At 30.2% G+C, this 21,127-nt stretch overlaps 1 protein-coding gene across 1 annotated transcript; it reads right to left on the reverse strand.

Annotated features, from left to right (window-relative positions):
- Nucleotides 1-2,046: 2,046 nt before the first annotated feature.
- On the reverse strand, nucleotides 2,047-2,616 carry LOC112025341 (disease resistance protein RPV1-like). Its single transcript, XM_024058007.2, has one exon. The coding sequence runs from the start codon at nucleotides 2,614-2,616 to the stop codon at nucleotides 2,047-2,049; it is 570 nt and encodes a 189-aa protein (XP_023913775.1).
- Between the last annotated feature and the right edge of the window lie 18,511 nt (nucleotides 2,617-21,127).

A 21,127-nucleotide genomic window follows, 5' to 3' on the forward strand; every position in this document is an offset into this window, starting at 1 on the left:
TTTTTTTTTTTTTTTTTTGAGAAAACACTACTATAGAAGTTGGCTGGCAATGTAGAAATAGAAAGATTTTAAAAATAAAATAAAAAATTACCTTACCAATTAAATAGGTGTTTCTCCCACATATTATTTATTTAAAAAACGTTTCCCAAAAATATCCTTAATAATTTAGTTCTAGTATTAAAAATGAGTTGTAAGTTGTAACAAGTTTCAATTATCAGTAACTAGATTTTCATTGCAACTCACACTCAAAAAAAAGAAAAAGATTTTCATTGCAACTTTATGCTAAATGTATAGTTATCATAATCGTACCGAAACAATGGTTTTTTTTTTTTTTTTTTTTTTTTTGAGAGTCAAACAACGGTTGAACCCTCAAATTGGTAAACAATATGAAAATCCGGACGTTATGACAGGAACGTTAGTCTCACAACCAAAAAGCTGATTAAATCATGAAAATTGATGGTTTTTTAAAAAAAAAAAAGAAGAAAAATTCTGAATCACATGGTTTTATTCAAATCGTTTGGTCTTTAATGTTAATTTTTTTTTTTATCAAATTAGTTACTATACTTCCTTCAATTATACACTTTTATATATGGTCTTTTAAGTCTTTAGCTTTTAAACCTTGAAATGAGTAGTCAAATAATCAATTCAAGTATCTTATTATTTGCCAACGGGGGCTTGGTTCAGCCGGTAAGATTCGGACACTTCGTCTAACCCACCTAGGTTCGAATCCCGCTGCCGGCAAGTTTCTGTTGGTGGGCATACTTAGTGACGAGGTGTACTCGATAAAAAGAGGTGACTCCCACGTAGCCGTTGGTCGAGCCGATTAGACAGTGCTTCCGGCCTCCCGCTGGCTCCCTGCCCGGGGGTGAAATATAGCCATAAAGGTCCCCATTTTTTTCCTTCTCAAAAAAAAAAAGTATCTTATTATTAGTCATTATTTATATAAACATATATAAATTCAATATATGAATAATAATATCCTATTAATTTCAATCTATGTAATGCCTACATATTTATGTTTAAATTGAATGTAAGTTCATCTTTTTATAATTTATCTTTTTTTTGTATTTTTTAATTTATTTTAATTTGTTCATATTTAAAATAAATTTATCATTAGTACAACGGTTGAGTCAATCATCTAATGGTTGAACCAATGAACTACCATACCACCTTGATGATTGAATGCTCAATATGTCATTACAGCTATGTCTAGAACCCTAAAACTATATATATATATATATATATATATAAATGCTAACATAATGATAGTTACAGATTTATGAATTTGTACATGTCACTTACTTCATTTGATAATTATTCAAATTTAATTCACAAGCTGAACATCTTAAATTTAGTTCATTTCATATTTCTATTTTCATTTCTAAATTGTGTGTGTATATATATGACAAAAATCTAAATCGTATATTGTTTTCATGTTTTGTGAATGACAGTTGCAGCAGTTTGAATTTATCAGAGGAATTGTTGAAGAGATCTCAAATTCTAAATTAAATTGCACACCGTTATTTGTTGCACGATACCCAGTTGGAATAAATTATCGTGTAAAGACCATACTTTCAGATATTGAGTCAAATGATGGTCATATAATAGGTATCTATGGCCCTGGTGGAATTGGTAAGACAACAATCGCAAAAGCTATTTTAATAGAATTGTGATCATTTTGATGGATTTTGTTATCTAGAAAATTAAGTGAAAGATCGGGGACAAATGCTGGTGTAATCGAACTACAGAGACACTTCTTTTTGAGATCTTAAGGAATACAAATTTAAAGGTGGGTAACAAATCTAGAGGAATCAATATGATAAAGAAAAACTTTCATTTATGAGGATCCTTTTAGTTCTTGATGATGTGGATAAATGGATCCAAATAGAAAATTTGCTTGGAAGATGTGATTGTTTGCTTCTGGAAGCAAAATCATTATAACACAAGAGAAAAAAAAAAAAAACCCTTCTATTGGAGTAGATATGAAGAAAAAAATTCATTCATAATTTGGCCAAAATACTAACACTGATAAATTAGTGGTAATTGTTATTTAACAATAAAATCAGTTATCATAACAAACCAGTGAAACTCATAAAAAGTACAATAATTGTCATTAAATACATACTTCTGCTTGTAATGCCAACCAGATATATTTGCAGCTTCAAATAAAGCTTCCCTCCAGCTCTGCACCTTGTAATCATTTAATTTTTCTTCATGTTTAGATAGTGCTTCTCCAAACTTTCCTTTTTGGTTACGAACTTCTGATGGATCTATGTTGTAAAAAACTGGTAGCACTAATTGGTATTTTTTCCTACACTCAACAATCTTGGCAAGTTCATCCAAACACCATTTGGAGGATGCATAGTTTTCTGAGAATACAATTATTGAAATTCTTGAACTTTCAATAACTTTGAGAAGTCCTACAGAAATTTCTTCTCCCCTTTGAAGGTTATCATCAATGAAGGTGTTAATACCCCGTTGACACAAAGCATTATACAAATGGCTTATAAAACCAAAACGGGTATCTTCACCTTTAAAACTTAAGAAGACATCAAACTTCTTGAGTTGGTGTGTGAAAGAAGAAGATGAGGCTCCTTTGCAGGCCACAAGAGCCATCAAGATTTATGAGCAAACAGTTGTAAAGATCTGAAAGGAGGAGAAAGAAAACTGTGAAGGGATTGGAATATAAGTCAAGAAAGTGAATGAGAAATTAGGAAGAGGGTGAATGCAAAGCAAGAGGAGGCCTTTAAAGGTGGCTTGTTTTCGGTATACCCAGAAACTATTAGAACTTTCCAAGAACCACCGATGCTTTCTTCATTGCAGTGGCATGCAAGTTTTTGTGTGAAATCTAAAATAAATGTTGGAAGTTTGTAAGCACCATACCGGGTCATTGTGGTCAAACAAAATGATAATTTCTCCAATAGCCTCTCATCTATAAGAGATGAAGATGGAGAGAGAAATAGATAAGGGATGAGTGAAGGCCTGAAGGAGGAGATGAGGAAAACGATTGAAGGAAAACGATTGTTAATTTGACTTATTTTGGTAATTTTCGGTAGCATCTTTCTTTTTTATTAATATTTTATTGGCCACGTAAGCTTTAATGTGCCAATTAGGTAATCCATTTGTCACATAGACATTTTCCATAGAAAGATAACAGTAAGGACCAAATTGACTGCAGATTGAAAATAACAAGAACCAAATTGATTGCTACCAAAATGTAGGGACCAAAATAGAGTTTTCGCCTTATTGAAATCCTTGAACTTTTAATTAATGACTTTGAGAAGTCCTACAAAAATTTCTTCTCCCCTTTGAAGGTAATTATCAATAAAGGTGTTAATATCCATTGACACAAAGCATTATACAAATAGCCTACAAAATGAAGACAAGTATCTTCACCTCTGAAACTCAAGAAAACATCAAAATTCTTGGGTTGGTGGGTGAAAGAAGAAAATGAAGCTCCTTTGCAGGTCACAAGAGCCATTAAGATTTATGAGCAAACAGCTGTAAAGAACTGAAAGGAGGAGGAAGAAAACTGTGAAGGGATTGGAATATAAGTCAGGAAAGTGAAAGACAAATTAGGAAGAGGGTGAATGCAAGCAAGAGGAGCCTTTAAAGGTGGCTTGCTCTCGGTGTGTTCAGCAACTCTTTGAACTTTCCAAGAACCACCGATGCTTTCTTCGTTGCAGTAGCATGCAAGTTTCAGTGTGAAATCTAAAATAAAACTTGGAAGTTTCTAAGCACAATACCGGGTCAAACAAAATGGTGATTTCTCCCATAGCCTCTCATCTATAAGAGATGAAGATGGAGACAGAAATAGATAAGGAATGAGTGAAGGAGGAGAGAAGGAAAACGATTGAGGGGAATGGGGATGGGCTGCTGAATGAGGAGAGGATAGGGTTTTGACGTGTAGTTTTAAATAAAACACAAACGACGTCGTTTTGATAATAGAAATTAAAAATGAAAAAAGAGAGTTGTTCTGAAGGTTTGAACCTGGACAGGAATTGGAAAGAACACGTGTGGCAGGCTTGTTAACAACTAAGGCAACATATATTTACTGTATATGTTTTAACTATCGTAGTGAGTTCCAGTTAGCTTAATTGGTAAAATCTCTGATGGTTGCATAAGAAATCTGGAGTTCAATCCCTGCCTACACCAAAAATTGATTGGTATCTTGGTTTGATGATAAAGAGCTATCATCAGGAACGGACGCCATAGGTTGAAACTCTCTCTCAAAAAAAAAAAAAAAAAACTATAGTAATGAAAATGATTGTTTGGTTTAGTAGTTCGGTATAATTATCACTCAAGTCAAACCTATCAATTTCGGTTTTTTTAAAATTTAAACTGAAAATTTGAAACAAATTTGGCCAGTTTTGGTCACCCATTCGGTTTGTCAATTTTCTTTAATATATTAAAAAATATATATAATATGTTTTCTAATTAAAAAAAGTATTAGATATAAGCCAAATTCTTAAACTCTATAAAATACCTATATCTTTTAGTTCAATAATTTTAAATTCTTTTGAGAGAGTTTCAACCTATTTAATTTTATATTTAAAAACACAATCCGATTAAAAAGAGTAATTTACTACTTTTAAAAGAGTTCCTAAGTTTTAGGCTTTCAAACTTTTATCCAAATCCTAAAAAATTGAATACTGTCTTTATCTTATTATTAAACATTATATATACTACTTAAAAAATGGGTTTCCTCCGTTTTGACCTGATTTTTTTGTTTCAAAATTCCTCTACAACCTGCATTTAAGTAGGGGCAAAACTAAAGGACAATATGGTAAAAATATTAGTTTAACTCCCACTAAAATATTGTTTACAAAATAGTGTCATTTTCCTATTAATTTTTAAATTACTTTATCCATTTATAAATTGCTTAGTGGCTCTTCTATTTTTTTGGTAAAGGTTAATAATCCATTATAATTTGGAATTACTATATTTTCCAATCACAAAATACTTAGGGGTGTGATAAAAAATATGTCATCCACAAACGCATAACACACATCACATTCCTAGATATTTTGTGATTGGAATTTAAAATATTTAATCCAATTTGAGACTTACACGTTTGTCCACTAATATTATGCATTTGCAAAATATTGATACAACCAAAAATTTCATAAGGCTAGCTCCAAAAAATGAACACCAAAACATCGTTGAAATGATATAGGTGAAATAAATTTTAAGTATATAAATCTCATCACATGCACCAAAATAGCATTGAAATGATATAAGTGAAATAAATTTTAAGTATATAAATCTCATCACATGCTTAGGTATTTTTATGATTGAAAAATGCAACAATCCTTAATTAAAATTATTAACCTTTAAAAGAGAGAGAAAAATTCAAAATTTACTAACAATCCAAACGCAAAAATGGATGATATTATATGTTTTTTCACAAAAATTGCATATTAAAGAGAAAAAAAAAAGCCTCATCACACCCCATGGTTGAGCCTCATCACATGCGCCTATGAAAGTTTTTTTTTTTTTGGTGGTTTAATGTCATAATTTTTCACTTATTCTAATATGAGATTTATATGTTTTTTTCACACACACACACACACACACAAAATAAAATAAAATAAAATAAAATAAACCTGCATAAGTAAAACTACTAATACAACCACAGCTACCTTTAAATTTGTCATATTTAATCTAAACGAAAAAAATGAATTTATTTCAAATTGAGAGAGTCAAAAAATACATTTGAGACTCCCACCATAATTTTAAAATTTAACCACACCAATCAAGGCATAATAGCATTGAGTTCATATCCTTACACGTCAAACGACCATAAAAATTGTTGTTTTTCAGAATTTTTTTTTTCTGCAATTAATATATGCACAAATTCAAATATATATATATATATATATATATTAAAATAACTAAATTAACCTTTTTCTTCTTTTTTTTTTTGGTAAACATAATTAACCTTCTTTATTAGATTATATACAACTCTAATTATAAGAAAAATATAAATTAAAAATAATCTGTTGTAAAAATCTTATAGACATAGCATTTCTTTTCCACTAAACCTAAAATAAAAAATAAAAAAGAGCATTATTGCATGCGCAAAACGAGTGTGATGAGTCTATATATATATATATATATAAGATGTGCAACACACGAGGTTCAATCTATTCTTTTTGAGAAATGTTATGTCCTCAATATTTTTACAACAAATCTTAAGTGGCTGGTTGCTACATGTTGTTATTGGTGGGGCAAAAAAATAATTTTAGTAATAAATTCAAATTATAATCAATAACTTTCTCAAAAAAAAAAAAAATATAATCAATAATAACTAACTACTTATGATTTGTTATGAAAATATTGTGAAAAGTAGCACTTCTCTTTTTTTTCTTTTTTTCTTTTTTTGGAGACAAATATCGATTGAGAATTTTTCATCAACATTCAAGGCAATCATCAACCATAAATCCAGCTACAATCAACCATCATCATGTGCAGGGCCGCCCAGCAAAAACAAATTCAAATTTTTTTTTTTTTTAAATTTCAACAACGAAATCATACCAGATATTGCATTGAAAAATGCCTTTACATTAATATCAGATCTGATTTACATTGGAAAAACTCCACAGACACCAAAAAAATTATATATATACATTACCAAAATTATATCTGACATTAACAAGAAAAATAGATGCTACCGTTGAAGCTTTTTTAGTAACCACTTCCTCTGTGCTGTGACATCCATGGCCACGAACATCTTGGCCTTTCTCTCATTTTCTAAGAGTTCACAAACCTCCAAGAAGATCTCATCATCCATGTTAGGAACGGTTTGAAGTGCTACAACTATACATTTTATTGAGCTGTAGTCTTTGTCTTCCTAAAGTACCCAAATATGTTTTTACTAAACATGGCTTCCCCTCTAACTGCCTTTTGTGTCTCTTTCTTAATGGTTCTCTGAACTTTTTGGATACATGATGAGGTTGACAAAGAAGCAGATTTTCACTTTCTTCTTAGATAAGATATTCAAACTCCCCAGCTGGACGTTGCGTATCTCCAATTATATTGCCAATCCCCATCCCCAGGGTGTCATTGTTGATCTCCATTTTTATGTTGAAAACTTGAAATTACTTGATCTACTATTCTGACTTTCATTATCATAAATCAAGCACAAATCACAATAATCATCCAAGATCTTATCTCTGTATGTAACTACATCCGGGTGCTCCCGCAAATGTCATTTTTAAATGAAAGCTGCTCAAAATTATAAAGTTCAATGTTCAACTGTCAATAAGATTATGTTATGCACCCTACAACATTAGGCACCAACATATAGTTTACTTCATGAAGTTGTATTAATCATTTCATCTCAAGGGGGAAAGAAAGAAACAATGTGTGTGCACACGCACACATGTTTACCATATTGTGGCATGCTAAGTGCTCTTTAGAGCCCGTTTGGTTGGAGTGAAAGCAAGAAGGATGGAAAAAGGGGGGAAAAATTATGAGTGTGTTTGGTCGGAGGAATAGAAAATGGAGGAGAATTATTTTCTCCTTGGGCCCACTTTTTGTGAAGAGTGAGTTTTCTCCCCAAATCAATATATATATATATATATATATATATAAAAGCAGAAACCTCATACGATAGTGTATGAGGTCTCGTCAAGTGGCGCTCTAACTTTGCATTTAGTTTTTTTTTACCTCTTTCATTAAGTTTTTCTATATTAATATGTGCTGTGATAGTCCCAAGCATTTTCACTTTTCAGTTTTCTATTAAAAAGTGAGAATACACAATTTGATCAATTCGCCAATATTTCATACTTTTTTTCTTTTTTGATGAAGTTTCATACTTTTCTCACAACCCATAATTTTGAGAAAAGTTTGTGTTCTAAAAATTCTTAGCACAATCCTTCAGACAGTCCCATTATTTTTTCAAAGAAGACCTTTCTTTTGAAGAAATTGTTTAATGCAATCCCTCTATGTACAACTCTCTCTTGTTCCCTTTCCCTTCCCTTACTTTTTCCTCCCTTCTTCCATTTCATCTCCCTTACAACCAAACAGGATATTAGCTTCCAAATTCAGCTAATAAAAAAAACTGTTTTGAGGATATTAATAAAAAGAGTTTAAATTCGGTAAGAATGGGGTGTAAAATTCATGTTTTACACCATCCAATAAGAGATGTTACATCAACTTTTTACTTAAAACTCAGTACATCATACCACACTTAATAACATTTTAATAAACTCCCAATTTGGTTGAATTTTCAAATGAGCATTATAATTGATTGAGGGTGGTTGTTCTTATTCTTTAATACATGATAAGATAATGTGGCATGTTGGAATTGGAGGGTGTAAAACTTGGGTTTTAAACCACATCCTTATAAAACTTAATCTTTAATAAAAATATGTAAAAACATGTTTAATTACCGTTTTAGTCTTTAACACTTGTACTATGTATCAAAATGGTTTTTAACATCTTAAACGTGTCAATTTTGTTTCTAAACTTTTGGTATTGTGTCAAAATAATCCTTATTATTAAGTGGTACATGAAAATAATTGATGTATCTAAGATTAATATCAAAATAATATTTTTAAGCCATCTAAGCTATCCTTTGAATTATCACGTTTCCTTAATTAGAAAATAAAATAAAATATTTGAAAATATATTAATTGCATCTCCATAAGTAAATGAGATGTCATTTTATTAGCAGAAATTGAAAATTTCTTTTCTTTTCTTTTCCTTTGCTTTCTTGGCAACCAAATGAGGTCTAAGTCTTGACTTTTTAGTTAAAGTGCTCATGAACATTATCTAAAAAACATACTATTTACCTAATTTTAAAAAAACAAAAGCCAAATGTAAATTTTTTACATTATCTTTTTTAAAGAAGTAAAAGTTATTACCAATTATATTATAAAAATCTTGTAAACTAACATGGTAATGAATATAATTAGTGTCATGTCAACAAAGTAAGAAATCAATTTCTTAATTATTTTTTTTATTTTGTGTTTAAAAATTGATACATTCATTTAATAAAAGTAGTGTGTAACCATGTGCATATGCACATGCACATTTAAAAACAATCACAATTATATATATATATATATATGATTTAGAATCTAATTGGATCTAGACTATTCTGTTTTTGTACGAAATAATTCACTTGCTACAAAAATTAAAATATTAGATGGGATACATGGCATAAAATTGAACTCCAATTAAAATTCAATTTAGAATCTAATTGAATTTAGACTCTTTGATTTTTGCACCTAATAATTTACTTGACACACAAATTTAAAAATTAGATGAGACACGTGGTGCAAAATTAGACTCCATTTTAGAATTTCATTAAATTTTCTCTCAGTTTTGGCTATATATATATATATATATATGTATGCATGTATCTACCATCAGTCTATTTAAAATTACGTGTTGTTCATGAAATCATAGTCCCGTATATGGCCCTTTTTTAGGAGCCACTATCTCATAAAAAATATATATAAAAAAAAAGTTAGTGTATTGAAATGTATTTGGAATGGTGAGTCCATCGGTATTTGGAATCAGTGTTCATAAGAAGCAATAATTATAAATTGCACTCAAATCCATTATAAATTATAATTATTGCTTCTTATGATGAACTTATTACTAACAAAGTTTTATAACAAATATGCTATAATATATGTGCAATATGCTCTAAAAAAAATTTACATAAAGTATTACAACATTATCCGTCCATAAACTAAAAAGTTATAATTCATGACTACACATGAAAGTTATTCTATTTTTTAAATTTCTATTAGCTAGATCACATTTCTTAAATAAACAGAACAACCATTTCATCACCCCGTTATACACGTAATGATTGGAATGTTGTTAGTTAGTACATGATTGCTTGATAAATAATATTGAGTAAAAATTATTTTAATTCTATTTAAGAAATTTTTTGTGAAATTTTCATTTTCAAGTCCATTTTTTTAATCTAATAGATTTAGTTTTTCACATTAGTTTTATTGAATAGTATTGTGTTTATACTTTTTTTTCATAACTACAATTGATAATTCACAAAATGAGTAAACAACTTATTGAGTATTGCAAAAGATACAAATATGAACATTAACATGAGCATGAACATGAAGGGAGATTTCTATTCATTTTCTTGAAGAAAAAATTTACTTATAGAAAATTCCAAACTTTATTAGGTAAAGAAGAATCAAAGTTATAGATAGCAAAATCAATAAACCAAAAAATTTAGGAGCCTAAGAGGAGCCATTACTCATTTGAAACAATCCAAAATACTCAAGGACTAAAAAAAAAAAAACATCCACTCCACACTTCCATCGCAATTACTTTAGCTCAAGGAAAACAATATATATCTCTATATCTTTTTCTTTTATTTAGAACTAATTACAATATGCTGCTAACCCTACAACTTGAACCTTTTTTCCCTGACTCTCACAATTTGAACATTTTCTCCCTTAAACCCCAGACACTTTGAGTATGGGGAGGTGCCAATTCAGCTACATGGCCCTCGACATATATATATATATATATATATCTCATTTAATAAATATAAAACTTCTTTTAAAAAAATTAATATGTTTATCATAATTAAGGGAAATCCAAATGGGTACTTCAGTTGAGCATATGCGAAAAAAGCATATACATACCACAAATGGTAAAGGAGAAAGAAAAAGCCGCTATTCCCTTTTAATATGGTTAATTGATTTGCCTCAATCAGTCGTCCAAACAACATACCGCTTATTCATACCACAACCACAATTGACAATGCAACATTAGCCATCTGTAACCAATGTTACCGATATCGTACCAGTGCACTGGTACAGGTATACCCCTATTTCGTACCGGAAAAAATACCGGACGTACCAGCCAATTTCGGGCAATACCGGCCGGTATCGGGCGTACCGGCCGGTACAAAATTTTTTTTTTTTTTTAAAGTTTTGTAATTTTTGAATTTTTTTTAGGGCAGAATGGTAACTTATTTGCATTAACTTATTAGTATTATTTGTTATTTTAGTATGCAATGGTAACTTTTAAGCTTTCTATTTTTTATATTGTTTTTTTTTTCTTTTAATTGATACTAAAGTTTAAAACCATGAATAATTAGTTTTGAATTGAGGAAATGTTTTATGGTAAATTTTTATATTTATTATAATATATATATACACACACACACACATACATATATATATATATATATATTTATTTATTTATTTATAAATATAAAAAATCGCGGTAAACCCGAAACGGTACATCGGTATTGACTGGTATCCGAAATATATCATACCGCTAGCCAAACCGGTACAGCCTCTAGTACGGTATTGACTCCCTTGGTTTGTCCAAAGAGAGCAAGCATCAACAAGACGGCCTATAGGTCCAGATAACTCTCCTACCTGACCATGGCTTGTCTCCTTTTGCACTATTTCTATCTAAAAACAAAATTCTCATCTCCTTTTGCAGTTTGCACTATTTCTATCTAAAAACAAAATTCTCATCACTTGAACTCAGCAATTTAAAATCCACATATTTTATAAGCCAAAATATTAGCTTAAGTACATTAACCAATATATTAGATTAAATAAAAAATTTTAATAATTTTAAATAATTTTTTTTCAATTTTTTATTTTTTTATTGTACTGACGGAAACGCCAATACCGGCTAGTAAGGCCTGAACAACTCAGTATTTTTTTTTTTTTTTTTTTTTTTACATTTTAAAGGAGTACTGGTACTGGTTTAATGCCTGGTATGGTATATTAATTTCTTGGTACGGCTGGTACCGGTATGGTATTGACTTTCTTGGGATGAATACTCACTTGAAGAGAAATATCAATTTTTTTTATATTCTAAAATAAATAGAGTAAAGATTATTATAGCAAAATTATGTGTTTACTAGTATTATTCCCCTGCATTGCACAATTTTATCTACATCCTTTCAAAATAATTTTATTGAGAAATAATAAATTATAATTACTTGAATCTAGGTCACTTATAAATTCCATATAAAGTATTGTACTTAAAAACCTCAAGAAATCACACAACATATTTATATGAAAAGAATTCATAAAGTTAATAATTAAAAACCTATGGAAACTTAACCAAAAGTATTTCATTTGCAATATATATATATATATATATATAATTCTCTTCTAACTTATCGGTTGTCTTATAATGACATTTGAAGCATGCATACATATAATATTACTAACAACAAAAAANAAAAAAAAAAAAAAAAAAAAAAACCATCCAATCCACACTTCCATCACAACTACTTTAGCTCAAGGAAAACAATATATATCTCTATATCTTTTTTTTTTTTTTTTAGAAATAATTACAATATGCTGCTAACTCTGCAACTTGAACCTTTTTTCCTAACTCCCACAATTTGAACATTTTCTCCCTTAAACCCCAGACACTTTGTGTATAGAGAGGTGCCAATTCAGTTACATGGCCCTGGACATATATATATATATATATATATATCATTTAATAAATATAAAACTTCTTTAAAAAAAATTAATATGTTTATCATAATTAAAGGGAAATCCAAATGGGTACTTCAGTTGAGCATATGTGAAAAAGGCATATACATACCACAAATGGTAAAGGAGAAAGAAAAAGTTGCTAATCCCTTTTAATATGGTTAATTGATTTGCCTCAATCTGTCATCCAAACAACATACCGCTTATTCATACCACAACCACAAATGACAATGTAGCATTAGCCATCTGTAATTGCTAATCTGAAAGTACATATTTCTTTAATAGCTCTACCTTTGTTTCCTTTGGCTAATATGTCTTTACTGAATCAAAATCAAACCACAAAAATCATATAAAAATCACCAAATTAGAGTTTAAAATTATAATTAAATTTTAAAAGAAATCTAGGCACATTTGCACAAAAATTCCATGTAACTAAGTCACACTTAGGACTGTTGGACCCTTTTTCCTTTGTCTAAATAGGGGGGGTCCCAATGGGATGAGGGGGCTAACAATTTTCTCTCCAAAACATTTATTGTAGGAACACAAAAGTTTTCCATTGTAGACTTTTCACGATTTGAGAACATGACTTGTCAACTAATCAAACTAGAGTTTTTAGTACCTACAGCAATTTCACAACATCAAGAACAAACCCCAGTGTATACAATGTCAAATTCCATAGTCTCCTATTACATCAAATGATTGTTTAATTTTTCTCGCAAAGTATTGAATAGTAAAGCTTCTGGGCCATAGTCTCAATTACAACTCTCATTTATGTTGGACTTGGATGACACCTATCAACAACGTATCATTATGAGATGCAGAAAAAAATTTGGAGTGTACACAACATTTAGTGTGGATGGGAAGAAATTTGATACTATTCCAATTGGTTAGGTTAGTAAGGGACCTATTCCAATTTAATGATCCTAGAATTTTGTATACAAGTAATAATCAAGGAAACTTCCATCTAAAATAAGTTGGACTTTTGGCAAGAGAGAAAATTGATGTCTAGACAAATCAAGCTAAGGCCAACCAAAATGGACCAGGCAATGAATATAATTAGTGTCATGTCAACAAGGTAAGAAATCAATTTCCTAATTATTTTTCTATTTTTTGTTTAAAAATTAATACATTCATTTAATAAAAGTAGTGTGTAACCCTGTGCATATGCACATGTACATTTAAAAACAACCACAATTATATATATATATATATATATATGATTTAGAATCTAATTGGATCTAGACTATTCAGTTTTTATATGAAATAATTCACTTTCTACGAAAATTAAAATATTAGATAGGATACAATGCGTAAAATTGAACTCCAATTAAAATTCAATTTAGAATCTAATTGAATTTAGACTCTTTGGTTTTTTCTCCTAATAATTCACTTGACACACAGATTTAAAAATTAGATGAGACATGTGGTGCAAAATTAGACTCCAATTTAGAATTTAATTAAATTTTCTCTCAGTTTTGGCTATATATATGTATGTATGTATAGCAACCTACCATCAGTCTATTTAAAATTACATGTTGTTCATGAAATCACAGGCCCATATATGGCCCTTTTTTAGGAGCCACTATCTCATCAAAAAAACTATCTCTTAAAAAAAAAAAAAAATTTAGTATATTGAAATGTATTTGGAATGGTTAGTCCATCGGTATTTGGAGTCAATGTTTAAAAAAAAAAAAAAAAAAAATCTTAAATTGGTCACGTGACACAAAATTAGTATAGGTATAATTCATGACTAAGCATGAAAGATATTTTTTTTTTAAATTTCTATTAGCTAGATCACATTTCTTAAATAAACTAAACAACCATTTCATCACCCCGTTATACACTTAATGATTGGAATGTTGTTAGTTAGTACATGATTGCTTGATAAACAATATTGAGTAAAAATTATTTTAATTCTATTTAAGTAATTTTTTGTGAAATTTTCATTTTCATGTCCATTTTTTTAATCTAATAAATTTAATTTTTCACGTTAGTTTAATTGAATAGATTTAATTTTCTCTCCAAAACATTTATCGTAGGAACACAAAAGTTTTCCATTGTAGACTTTTCACGATTAAAGAATATGACTTGCCAGCTAATCGAACTAGAGTTTTAGTACCTATAGCAATTTCACAACATCAAGAACAAACCCCAGTATATACAATGTCAAATTCCATAGTCTCCTATTACATCAAATGAGTGTTTAATTTTTCTCACAAAGTATTGAATATTAAAGCTTCTGGGCCATAGTCTCAATTACAACTCTCAATCACATTGGACTTGGATGACACCTATCAACAATGTATCATTATGAGATGCAGAAAAAATTTTGAGTGTACACAACGTTTTGTGTGGATGGGAAGAAATTTCATACTATTCCAACTGATTAGGTTAGTATGGGACCTATTCCAATTTAATGATCCAGGAATTTTGTATATAAGTAATAATCAAGGAAACTTCCACCTAAAATAAGTCGGACTTTTGGCAAAAGAGAGAATTGATGTCTTGACAAATCAAGCTAAGGCCGACCAAAATAGACCATATTCTTAATTTCTTATCTCTATTTGTTCCATGTACAATACTTATAGTCAATTCTTGGCGTATAAAAGTTGAACATCTTATTTAAAGTCTATCCTCTAAAAGCTTTAGAAAAAATTCATTTAAACCAACACAATATATAAATTATAAAGGAATCAAAGAAAAATTGTCAAAAATAATGAAAATTTAATCTATGCTTAAATTCATATAAGGATGAATACAATAGCAATATCCTCTTTTTTTTTTTAAATAAAGATAAAAAAATATTTACTTATTTTGTACGTATGATAAAGTCCTATCACAATTTTTTTTGAGACTCATGTTGATTAGTGATTAGGAGTTATAAAGGAATAATCATCAACATATATATAAGCAGAGATCTCATGCGGGAATGCATAAGGTCTTACTAAGTGACGCTCTAATTTTGCATTTAGCATTTTTTTTACCTCTTTCATTAAGTTTTTTTTTTTACTGTTACCCAAAAGTTTACATTAACTTATTTTACTGTTATCTCATTAGTCTCTCATTAATTTCCTAAGCTTACATCACACATTTCTCTCTTTTTCATGTCTTTTAACATACCTACCATAATGTTAAATATGTGAACACAACACAAATATGTGAGAGTGTTGGACGGAAAATTATTAGGTACTCCTGGAGTACCATAAATGAGTACTCCTCCCTCTCACATAAATGGTGGGTCCTACTATAAATTTAATTAGTAAGACCTGCCATTCATGTGAGAGGAGGGAGTACGTATTTATGATACTGAGGGAGTACGCATTCAATAATTTCTTGAGTTGGACATACTTTTATTTCATAGTATTAAATATGTGAACACAACACAAATTATTTGATTTTCACGGTCTTATTACTCTTTTGTATTTATTTTTGGTTTCACGATTTAAAAAAAAAAATAATAATCTTTCCTTTTTTTTTTTAGGGTGAAAAATTAATCTTACCTTGAGAAAGCTATAAATATGCAGTGAAACAAAAGTTATAAATTGCACACACATAACCATTATAATTATTCAGTTCAAAGAATGAGTAAAAAAAAAATTTTTTTGGAGGAATATTGTAGAATAAAAGTTGTTACAAAATGTCTCTCTCTTAGAGACCTCATGCGAGTGCATGAGGTCCAGCCAAGTGGCACTCTAATTTTGCATTTAGCCTTTTTTTACCTCTTTCATTAAGTTTTTTTTTTATTTTTTTTTATTGTTACGCAAAAGTTTACATTATCTTATTTTATTGTTATCTCATTAATATCTTATTAATTGCCTAAGCTTACACCACACCTTTCACTATTTTTCATGTCTTTTAGCATACCCACTATTTTAGTATTTAAAAGTAAAAAATAAAACAAAAAATAAGTAAGGACCAATAGTAATAACTAACGAGATAAGAGACTAGAGAGAGATAGAGAGACACAAAAATGTTGTGGATTGTTAAATAAAAGGCACTATTTCACTATATATTACCAAAATAAAAGACTTGAGACTAACAAAACATTTGAAAGAGAGAGAAAGAGGAATCTGAGGGTCACCACCTCCATTATACTGGCCTCCCACCACCATCAAGACACCGAAACCCCTACGAGTAATCTTTTTTTCTTTTAAAATTAGGGGCTTAAATATGATTTAGGTTAGGTAATTTGGTTGGTTAGTTTTTATTTTGGGTATATAAGTAGAGGGAATATTTGGTGCGCAACGTAAAGTCATATTCTACCATGGTTTAATTTTAAATCATCTATAAGACACATGCATACATACTTGCCCACACCATGTCTTAATGTCTCACTATCGATGAGTGGAAGATAGTTAGAGAGTTGGGTATACTTTTATTTTATAGTATGAAATATGTGAACACAACACAAATTAGTTTATTTCAAGGTCCCGTTACTCTTTTGCATTTATTTTTGGTTTCATGATTTAAAAAAATAATAATCTTACCTTAAGAAGGCTACAAATATACAATGAAGCTACTAAACCAATTTTTAATATCTCAAAATGTATATGTTTCTTTACTCTAATTTAGTTTACTTTTTCTTTATAATTTATGTACGACATTATTCAAAACTGTTTTACATAAAATATCACAAAATTATCCGTGCATTGCATGGGCAACTTACTAGTTGGAGACAAAATGGGGGAGAAATTGGGCAAAAGATGGGAAATTGTCAAACAAAACCTCAATGAAAACCAAAATAGACAAGAGGAGGAAGCCCTTTATTCTAGCAACATTACTGTTATGATCCTAGTGTATCACTAGGATTAAGTGTAAGTTTGATTATGTGTTTATAGGCTCTTAGGCACTCTACCCTTGCAAGTCAGTTTTCAAGGGTGAGTTCTACCCATGGGTTTGCATCATTTACAAATGAGAAAAAATAGCACCTTGATATAAGCTTCCTAAACATCATCACCAGCTGTCATTGTTTGGCGAATTTCATCCTGAGCAAAGCCATTATGATTGAGGATATCTGTGACATCCGTACACTCTTTCAAATCCAATTTTTTTTACCGATCTTATTCCCTCTGTGCAACTGTTCTAACATAAGGTCAATAAAAAAAAACAATCCATTTCCCTTGTCGAATTTATCCTCAAAGGGTCATTATTAGCAGGGGACTGGTAATCCTCTTCACCTACAACTTTAAAAATAAATAACTGTCATTACATGAGACGATTTATTCTAGAGGCATACAGTTCTAAAATAATAATAATAATAATAATAACAACATAATAGTGTTACTGGTTAACAAAATTAATAGCTTCAAACATTACTTGAAATGGGAAAATTTTAGTTCTATTACATCAAACTTTCAGGAAATCTAACTCAAGTAATGTGCTAGCATAATTTCTTTTTAATGCATGATTAGCAATAAATTAATACTTATAACAACAAAAAAACTGAAAAATTATCTATATTAATTATACTAGCAAATTAACAACTAGTGCACCTGTAAATTAAGCATGCTAGTGCAGTTTTCAGATGGTCCTCCTCTAATATGAATTTTCTGAGGATTCCTTAACTGATTGTACCAGTATTGTCTACCTAAAGGTAATATTGCAAAAGGAGAGAGAGAGAGAGAGAGAGAGAGAGAGACCAATACTTACTTCTAGCTCATAGTCCTCAGAATCCATAGGGTGACCAGAGTAATTTTGTCTTTGCTCAGTGTTGTCATTTCCATAAATCAAAAACAAATAGTGAAATTTAGGAGAGTTCTATTGCGGTACATTCGTGCATCAGGATGTACCTACAAAAATTATCCATTAGTTGCTAGGACCAAAATGAATATTTATTTAACGGAAATTCAGAAGAAATTATCACCTTATACATAAGCATCCCAGACATCATCTTCAGCACTTATCATCTGTTGCATTTCATTCCAAGTAAAACCACTCTGGCCAAGAAGAGTTTTCATATCATTGAACCGCTTCCTCAAATTCATAAAACGACTTTTTAGGACATCTTTATCATGCTGAGACCCAAATTCTACACTAAACTTTGCAATCATATCAGTCCAAGCTAGCTTGTTGAATTTTTGATCAACCATACTTCCATTGCGAACTTGCTCTGACATTAAATCAATAAAATATCGGTCCATCAATGGTGTCCAATCAGTTCCTCGGTAATAGCTATTATTAAGTCTGGCACCTTCAGAAAATTCTAAAAGAACGTAAATATGGGCAAAGTAATCTTTATTTGCTAATTTTTTTAAAAAAAAATATATATATATATATATATTTATCTTCTTTTGACTTCAATGATCACTATGTTACCTATTAAAGAGGCAGCAGGGACTTGTTTTCTTTAGGGTTTTTTTCCCTTGGTTCAAGAAAGCATTTTAACACATCTCCATAACAAAATGCTATTGCGATCAATCATATATGAAATAGCACAGGAATATATATATATCTAGACACATTGAACACATATATCTAATTGCTCATTGACTAAAGACCAAGTACTTGAAGAGGGGAAAAAAAAGCAAATGCTGAGATTGTTTATAAGCTTGTCAAACCAAAATCCCACCAACACCATTACGTCCTAGATCTTGATGCTCTTGATTACACCATTCATCAAAAGCTGGATTTCCATAAATCAAGCACAAATCATTATAATTTTGGCATTGTCATGATTCAATATGGTTTTGCATCTGGGTGTTCCTACATAAACAAAGTCTTAGCTAATAGCTATGTATGCTCGAACTGACATTTAAGACTAAAATAAGTTGACAAAGCACCTTGACATATGCATCCCAAACATCATCAAAAGCTGTAACCATTTGCTGTGTTTCATCCAATGAAAATCATCTCTGTTCAAGAAGATTTTTCATATCAAAGTACTGCTTTTCCAAATTTCTATAACAACTTTTCAGAAAATCTTGGTCATGTTGTAATAAGGATCGTTCCTTGAACAACATAAACATATCTATCCATGCTTGATTGTTGAAAGTGTAATCAGTCTTCTTCCCCTTATGCTGTTATGCACTTCCTCTAGCATTACATCTATGAGATGACGGTCGATTGAAGGTGTCCAATCTGTTGTCGAACAACCACTGTTTGCATAGCAATGGATATCATCCCTTACTACAAACTAGAGATTTTGTTAATTAATGCAATAAGAAATATGTATTCCAAAGATGATAAGTTCAATGATACAACTTTTACTTTATTTTTTTTAATTAAATGCTGGGGTAACACTCTTGTTTTAGCCAAAGTTAGATTGATCAGCATCGTCAATGCCAGTCAATAACCATGTAGAAATATTTAGAATGACAATTGTTTGGGTTCCATGTCATCAGAAGCAGGATAGCAATGAAAGAAAAGGAAATAATGCACTGAAGTTCACTGATATAGTACAAATCCGGTTCTTCACTGTCAAGATCTGCATTGCACGTCGAAATGCTGTACCTTCCATTACAAATTTCTTCACCATATAAAACACATAATTTGTGATAGCTGGGAACAGATTTATTTCTATATGAATGAGCATCAGGATGCACCTGCATATTTTATACATAAGCCACATAGAAAAACTACAAATATCTAAAGGATACAAGAAAGAGTAAATGGCAATTCACCTTGGTATAAGAATCCCAGACATAATCCTCAGCAGTTACCATTTCTCCCGTTTCATCCCAAGAAAACCTGCTTTGGTCAAGAAGAACCTTTATATCATTATATTGTCCCCTCAAATGTTTGTATCTATTCCTCAGACCATCTTTGTCATGGTGACATCCAAATTTTGCATTGAACAGTCTAACCATTTCAATCCATGCCTCGGACACAAATTAAGGACCAATTTTATTCCCTCTAAGCTCCTGGTCTTGTAACAATTCAATGAGGTAACAATCCATTGTTGATGTCCAATTTGTTCCTAGACATTCACAATTAGAAGAGGTACGGCCCTCCCTTTCTTCAGCTACAAGAAAGGCAAAACTTACTGATTTATGAGGGTAATAGATAACTTTTCATTCAACAAAACATTTCAGACTTTTAAACATAAATTATGCTAGAAGCACATTATACTTGCCATCATTGACAAACAATAATTCATATAATTCAACAACATAATCGGATAGCAATAAGATGGGTACAGACTACAAAACAATACCCACAGCTCAGTAAATCTGTCCCAACCCTAAGAGAAAATTTAAAGAAATTATTAAAATGAATTAAAATCTCATGGATCTTAATGAACTGGGCATGCCCACAGCATGTAATGAAAAAACTAGAACCTATAAATTGAACTTCCATTTAAGGATAGCATACATCAAGAAAAAAAAAAAACTGTCATACAGTATATGAATCTCTATAATTAAAAATATCTAATAAAATTTCATTTTGTGAAGGTTAAAGACCTACTGGACACCCTAATATTAACCAAAGTCCTAATTGTATAAAGACAAAACCAACATTTTTATTTTGATAAGTAAATAGGACTATATTAATAAATTGAAAAGGAGTGTCCTCAAGAATACAGGTTCCCTATAAAGGTCCTCCTACACATTCAAGAAATGAACCTCGCACGTCTTGATATGTATTATATCACCTTCAAAGTTTCTCCATTGCCATAAATGACTGCGATGTCCGTTGCTGTTTGCATTCCAAATATCAATTCAAAT

Source organism: Quercus suber, unplaced genomic scaffold, assembly GCF_002906115.3.
Source record: "Quercus suber isolate HL8 unplaced genomic scaffold, Cork oak 2.0 scaffold_420, whole genome shotgun sequence".
Taxonomy (NCBI): Eukaryota; Viridiplantae; Streptophyta; class Magnoliopsida; order Fagales; family Fagaceae; genus Quercus; species Quercus suber.